Below are 7,912 nucleotides of genomic sequence, written 5' to 3'. Positions count from 1 at the left end.
CTGAACCTAAAAAATTCACACTTCAGTCTCCTTTGTCTCTGAACAGGCAACTGTAGAAGTTTTTGTTTATTTTCTAGAAGTTTTGTAGCAAAGGACTAGTTTTAGGAACTAATTTTGGGGATTGTTTTTAGTGGGTGCTTTTGTTAATGCGTTTCTTTTCTTGACGCGCAATCCAGTTGGATTTTTTTTGGAACTAATGTTCGTGGCTTCTTTCTGTTTCTTTCTATGTGTTTTCATCAAACTCACTTCAGACTAGAGCTCATATTTTGTCAGGTTTTATTTTTCAACTTTATATACTAACGCTTTATTTCCTATAGCATCTCCTTTTGGCTATAGACACGGTTGTTATTGACGTATGTCCAACAGTTCTCTGACTTTGGTTGTAGAACATTTCTACCCATCTTACATGGATGATAAGCATCAAAATGTAAACACACACACATTAAATTTGGATTTGTTATAAGTCCGTTAGCATTAAAAGTCTCTGAAATAACATATCTCAGTTTTAACATAGTTTATGGAGTTGTATCTAGAACCAGAAGAACCATCCTCTATTTAAAACAAAGGATAAAATGACTATATTCTGTCTTTTCTGAGCACTCCAAAAAAGAGTAATGATTTCAGAAAGTAGATGCTTGCTGTTGTTTTAAAACACACTATTCCAGCAAGGGTCTGCAGACTTTTAATCTCTGGCTTTTTCTGAGCAGAAACAGAACAGCAATTACAAAGCACAAGCTTGGAACACACATATATAACATACAAAAGAAAAAGAAAAGGCATTTATTTCAATATCAATGCAAAACAGCAGAGCAGTTTCTGTTCTAAAAATTGAATAATGTGTCAAGTGTTTAATCGTCATAACAGAATGGATTTTCCTAATCTTTTATATGAGGTAAAGTGAATGTTGGAGTAGCTACAGAGATGGATGAAAGCAAAACACCCATTGTAAGTCAGCTATCTGGTGAGATCTTTTGGCTTTAAAATTTATATAAATTTCTGTAGCACAGAATTGTGAACTGAAGAGGAATATAGTAATTAAGAAAATACTTTGTTTCAACTCTTCCTTGGTGTAAATTCTGTTTTGTGGAGTTTTTAAAAATTTGCTTTAGGCTCCACTTCAGGGGCTTTTTGTTGCTTCAGAGTATGGAAGAAAAGCATTCTAATTTTGTCCAAAAGAGGTTAGACATCCTCCAGGGGGATGAATCAAAACGCTGTTAGAGCCATCGGTCGGTTTCCTCTGGCAGCGGGAAGGCCAGGGATGGGCTTGCACAAGGTACTGTGTACTCTGGCCTTGGCCTGGCAAAACTCTTAACCCTGCTTAATCATAAGGGTGCTTTCAGATGGAGCTGTGCTGAGAGTCAGTGGACAGGCGTTACTGGATAAATGCCCAGGGCTTTTACATACCTCCCAAGGAAAATACCGTGCTGTCGTGTCCAGTCCCTCAAGTTCTTGTTTCTCCTTTCCTGATCTCTGCGCTTGCATAAGGGCGGTGTTACAGGGTGGGGACGGGAGGGGTTCAAAGGAAAAGTGCTTTGTGCTGCTTGTGTTCTGCAAAAGCAACTCAAGGAGGAACGTAAGTTCCCTGACCTTGTTTTTGTACCTAACATTTAACAGTTCATGCATTCTTCCTCAAAAAACCTCAGTTTTTCACTGCTAACCAGTGAGACAGTGGGCTATAAGCAGGGCGTTACTTCATCCAAGACCAGGGTGTACCTGTGTGGAATCTGAGAATATGAAAAAATCCAAATGTCTGGACTCTGAATAACCTTTTCATTGTAGTTCATCTCCCCTCCTCCCATTTAGTTTCCAAAGCAAGTATGTATTAATATGAGCTGAAGAGCTTTCATCAATGTAATTCCTTTTACTAATCATGCTTTGAAACTTCATAAAAACCCTCAACATCTTGTGAAAATTTAAGTATAAAGGTCTTTCTGTGTACAGAGGAACATCACAGAAGAAACATGATTTGCTTATCTAGGAAGAATGTTTGGCAGTTGTGGGCTCCACTTCACCCTTCCACTTGTATACTAGAAAATACATAAAATTTAAGCTCTGGCTGGTGAGCAAGTTGTGAGTTAGAGTGGACGGATTCACTTTAGAAAGGTGATGGTCACTGTTGGATTAATGTTGCTCTCTTTTGCAGGTTGTAGGTGTTCATACAGAGCAAAGCATTGGAGAGATTATTTATTTTAGACTAAATAAATTAACTTATTTATATGTAATAGCTGCAGAGCAGCTTGGGAGGCTGGTGATGTATCACATGTGACACAAGGGTGAGGCAGCACAGCCCACAGGGATTATGACATATTGCTCTGAATATTCAGAGCTGCTCTTTCCAAAATAGCAGAATGTTGCTGTACCTAGAAAAGTCAGGAAGGATAACTTTTATTCTGAGAAATACTGATTTGAGAGGGCACTAAGAATTATTTAAAGATTATTAATTCATTGAGCTGTAAGAATGTCTTGACCAAGAAGAAACAAGGAAAGGATTTCAGCCTCCAGCCCCTCTCCTCCTTTCTTAAGAATTTGTTATCTGTTTCTGATCCACCTTTGAGAAACAGCAGGGTTTTAGCTACTTCTGAACAAGTATGTAGACCTGACTTACCAAAGCAAATATGCAGTAATTTGATTCCTACTGCAGCTGAGCCTTAAATGACTGATCTGTGTACCACATAAAAGAAGTCATTTATGACACAAGAAGCCTATTTGACTTTGACCTCTGTTCCGAGTGAAAGATCCCTTTTTTTATCAATCCAGTAAATCATACCTGATTGGAATGGAGCTTTCTAAAGTAACTTAATTTAATTCTTCAACGAGGAACATTCATTAAAAGGAAAAAAAAAAAAAAGTGTTTTCTTTCTCCAATACTTTTGGCCACATCATCCATAGCATTAGTTACGCCTGTCTGGAAGGCAAGGAGTTTTGTAAGCCAGAATTTTGGAAGTATGTGGAGTAGTCTTTGGGAAAGGAAGAAGAGGTAGTTGCTTAATTGAAGTTTCTAAAGTCCATCTTCCATTACTAGGGTTCTTGCTGAGATCTACTGAGAGCTTGTGCACAGCTGGAAATTACTCTACAAGGTGCTGAGGTGCTTATCATAGCATGCTCTCAAAATCCATCAGAAAATGGGGAGCTATGTCTGTAGAAAACAAACTTCATTCACATCTTGCTCATGCTCGCACTGATGGAGAGTCTGGAGCCATATGTAGAAGTACAATGTCACAGAAGCCATGCTCTGTGACTGGCTTTCTAAATGCACCAGATTTGAAAGATGCCTGTATTGCCTATTAATTTATGACTGAACACAAATATTAGCTATGGCTTTTAAAAAATACGAACTTTCACTGAACATAGATATGCATGTCTGGCAAGGAATCTTTAATCTGTTCTGGTAAAGTACAAGAGATCTGCAAAAATATGACTTAACTCCAGAGTCAGACATATCTTATCTTCTCCAAAAAGCTTGTTGACTGATTATTTAACTGTAAATGGGAACCTGACAAAGTTAAAAAAAAAAAAAAAAAATCTCAGCTAAAAATTTCTGAAAAGTGATACCATCTTTTATGTGATTGAAAGACAATGGATAACCTGTGTCAGCAATAATTTTTGATAACTGGGCTTGAGCTGATTTTTAACTGCATACCTTGTCCCAGATCTTTCAGAACCACAGACTCTTGCTTCCCAAATCAAATATCCCAGTATGAATGGTATGGATTATTGACATTAAAACCACTGTGCCATCAAAATAAAGCTAGAGATTCTCGGACAAATTCTGATGCTGTTTACTTGTAATCCCTAAGTGAGGGGTATTTTTTAAGTATATTGCCTGCAGCAGTAGCTGCATTTCAGCAAAAAAATTGAACAAAAGTATATGAAACACATTTATCTTTCAATCTCCTAGAAATGTACCATTTTTACAAACACAACTGTAATATAAATTCTGGTTTAATTCAGCTGCAGTGGCCCCACTGAAAGCAGAAAAACATTTGAAGTTTATGTTGTGAAAGTGTAAGAGATTCTAGAGGAAGCATCAATGCCAGCTCCAGGTACATATGCATTTTTTAATGCATAAGAACTTTTCATGGTTTTATATTTGGAAAGGTTAATAAAGCCTCAAATGAAATCTTATTCTGAATTTAAATTGGATTAGAAGTATTTGTCTTCTTCCCACACTATTTCTACCACTGTGGTTTTTTACCATATCTGACGGTTCCTTACAGCATTTCATTAGAATTCAGATTTGTCTCTGCTAAGTTCAGATGAATAAATTAGACTTCAGTACAAGTATTTTACTATGAATTGAACACACACCAAAAAAAGGCAAAGACTCTAATGATTTATTTACATTTTCTAAGTAAATTGTGGTGGTATTGTGTATATCAGTTTTCTGTATGACTTCTGAACACAGATGATGCTACAGAGCAGAAAAGAGAAAATTGTACATTACAGACAATTTGTGACACTCATTTTATTCATCAACAGGATACTTTGATCCAATTTCTTTACTGTTTTATTGTGTATCCAAAGAGAAAGAACATTTGACAGTAATTAAATGCACTCTAGAACTGATATGTTTTGTAGAAATCATTAAGCAGTTAATCTCTGTATTTGGGAAAGATGTACTCTGCAGTATGTGGGGGTAGGCCTAGTAAAATTAACAAAATTGATATGTGTCTGTTTTTATTGAGAAACAAGGCCTGGTCATGAGTTGAGCAGCACAAACATGTTTGACTCTAGCTTTAGATTGTCTGTATTCACTGTGGCCTCACATGAGAAGTGTGAGCTCACTAGTTTGCCTGTCTGTATTGGGAATTTGGTGGTATGGGGCTTGAGGTAAATATTCTTTGCAATTTAAGCACAGTGAAGCCTTTGGCTCACTTATAGGTGAGCCTACCTGTACACATTTGTGTATAATCCATGTGAGATTAACAAAAAATCACAGAAACTTTGCTTACACTCTGGTGACCAGAAGAATCTTGTCCGCACACAGTAAAATAATGAGGGTAGTCCTCATGGGGAGAACAAGGGTAGGAAGCACCTGCAGGAGCAACAAGCCAAACCTGTTTAGAGAGCCGCTCAGCTGAATAATTCAGGACAGAGCTATGGTCTGATGCTGTGGCAGGGAAAATTACCTTCTTTGCTCTCTTCACGGCCCTCTAAATCAAACTGTAAAAACTGCCTGTTCTTCAGCATTTGTGACAAAAATAAATTATTTTTAAAAAAAAATTGGAACAAGAATATGGAAAAAATGCTATAATTATTCTGATAAAATAAATTAAGCTTTTTTTTGAGTCATATAATTTTAGTGTAAATATAGTCAAGAGTGTCCTGAAAATGTAAAATGTTGTTTCCTATCTGCAATTGAACCATCCTCCCAGCAAGCATTTTGTAAAATACTACAATAGAAAATAGACACGAAAACAGTTTGAGTCAAATTGCTTTAAATACTCAAACACTTGTGTTATTCTTTTCACCACTTAAGGCCTTTTACTTGTCTTGTGTAAGTATGTTAAATGCAGTTTCTTAGTATCTTCCTAAAAATGGAGTCTAGGTAGGATATTATGCAACATTTTAGTATATGAAAATGTGTAATGTAATTTTGGTTCTCACTTTTGTGCTTCCTGTACTCTTTCAATGCACATCAACTGTTTCAGTATTACAAAATGACTGATTTGGGTCAGAGTTGCTCTGAAGTATGAATGATATTGAAAGAATGAAAAAATGCAGTCATGATCTTATTTTTGCTGTACAGTAACTGTACGTACAGCAATGAAAATACAGTTATGGAACTCTTAACTGTGGCATGCAGTTTGCAAAAAGTAGCTGAAGCTTCCTGCAAAGATGTGTCTGGTTTGACAGATGACAAAAGACCAACTTTGTTTTTATGAAATGAGAATCGTTGCTGTTTGCCAGCTTGTTATTATTCAGTGCTATGTCGTGATCCAAGTAAAAGCAGCTATGTGTGATGTGTAGTCTCCAAAGGCTCCACAGAGGTGTGCATAAATAAGCAGTGAGAACTGCACAGTGGAATTAAAACAGCTTCTCACATCAATTGTGATCAGACTTTTGAACTAGCTATGCTGAGGAAAATTTCAGTTCTCTGTGAGATCCCATGAACTGTACTGATAGTAGGGTCAACCTATGCATCTCTTTAAGATTTTGCTTTCTATTTTACCTCCAGGTTGGTACAAGAAGATGTGGGAATGGACATCCCCTTTGCTGAGGGTGTATTAACCCCCAGTTCTACAGAGATGAGACCTGGTGAGGGCAGCTCTTACTCATTTTCTTAATTATATCTTATTCCCTTGGCATTTAATTATATAGAGAGAAGGATGTTTCTGTGCTGGTAAAAAATCAGTTCAGTGTTAAAAAGAAAAAGTGTTAAGTTCACTTTATTTAGTTAATTTTCTTCTTCACTTGAGAAATGATAATTGTACTGTGCGATTTTCTCTTGTGCATTGTTGTCATCACTTGTTTAGTCCTTGTGAAGTTTAAGTAGTCTCTATTATATCTTTTATTTGACTACTGTCTAAGTGAACTAAGCTAGCATTAGAATGCTTCAAATGGTTTGAAATGTGCCACACAATGCAGTGGTAAGGGGCAAACCCATACCTAGCTTTTGCCTTGTTGAAGACTACATTTATTTAAGACAGCTTAAGAAAGTCAGAACTATTATTTGTTACTGTATTGATTAAGATATTATATAGTTAAAACTAAAGACATAGCTACTTGCAAATCAACACCATTTGAATAGCAGTAAATGCATAAGAAAACAAATATTTACAGGGCATTTTCACTCCTGAATTTCTCCACGATTCAGCAATGTCTCAGTTCATAACTCAAGTGATTTGTATATTGCTCTTTAAAATTTTAAGCATTGTGGTTCAGAGCATGTCCAAGGCTTGATTTTCAACTGATGATTACAAAAAAAGTTAATCTGGATTTTGCCATTACTGTGGATGCTTGTTTTATTTCTGTAAACATTAATGTTGCAATTTGTGTTTTCTGTTAGATAGTTTTAAATGGCTTGGTGTTGTTAAAATTGATCTTTCCTAGTGTGTTTGAAGGTGATTCTTAAGTATTTGGGAGATTAATTGTATGGAGAGGAGGTAAAGTTCTTTTTTTCTTCCTCTTTTTTCAGAACCTCCCAATTCTCTTGATCTTAATGGTTCCCATCCCAGAAGGATAAAGCTCACTGCTCCAAATATCAATCTCTCTTTGGACCAGAGTGAAGGGTCTGTACTTTCTGATGATAATTTGGATACTCCAGATGAAATTGACATTAATGTAGATGACCTTGACACTCCTGATGAAGCAGACTCTTTTGAATACACTGGACAAGGTAATGTTCTAGATTGTAAATGTAGAGCTGGTCTCTGTTTCTTTCTTTACTGCTTACATGATCAATCTTGTGTCTGTCAGGCTATGAATATGGTTAAAGCATTTGAGATTTAATGCTAGATGTCCAGATGTTTTTACTGTCTGCTTTTTTTTAACCTTTTTTCCCCTATTTAAGGTAATACACAGTGCAGAAAGAAATAGTACAGCTGATCAAATAAAATAAGAACTACCTAGAGAGAATCAACTTCAAAGTCTTATCTTGTCCAGTGCCATTGGACTTCCCTGAAAAGAGTTGTTCAGGAAGAAGAAAGCAGTTGTTGTCTGTTGTAGACAACACTATAGTAACTGCACCTTCGTGCAGTTCTGGCCAGCTGTAGATTACAATTACAACAGTTTAGGGATATAAACTTGTGTAAAATATGTTGACTGACACAAGCTGCACCAAAGAGTTTACAACGTATAAATGAAGTAGACACAGCATAGTGGCACAGGTCTTTTTTTAGTGGGAGAGGTCCTTTTTTATTCCCATGTATGGTTGGAAAGCTGTGACGTGGAAGGTGTGTGCATGTGTTCT

At 36.4% G+C, this 7,912-nt stretch overlaps 1 protein-coding gene across 1 annotated transcript in view; it reads left to right on the top strand.

Moving 5' to 3' along the window:
• LOC104530300 (prune homolog 2 with BCH domain) overlaps positions 1 to 7,912 on the top strand; it is a gene marked incomplete at its 5' end in the record, with an annotated part of 57,912 nt that overhangs the window by 24,806 nt on the left and 25,194 nt on the right. The window contains 2 exons of the mRNA XM_029086699.1: positions 6,179 to 6,258; positions 7,139 to 7,339. Coding sequence (XP_028942532.1) covers positions 6,179 to 6,258; positions 7,139 to 7,339 — 281 coding nt within the window. The remainder of the gene's footprint in view (positions 1 to 6,178; positions 6,259 to 7,138; positions 7,340 to 7,912) is intronic.

This window comes from Antrostomus carolinensis, unplaced genomic scaffold (assembly GCF_000700745.2).
Source record: "Antrostomus carolinensis isolate BGI_N321 unplaced genomic scaffold, ASM70074v2 scaffold10399, whole genome shotgun sequence".
NCBI lineage: Eukaryota > Metazoa > Chordata > Aves > Caprimulgiformes > Caprimulgidae > Antrostomus > Antrostomus carolinensis.
This window is presented reverse-complemented; position numbering and strand designations above follow the sequence as displayed.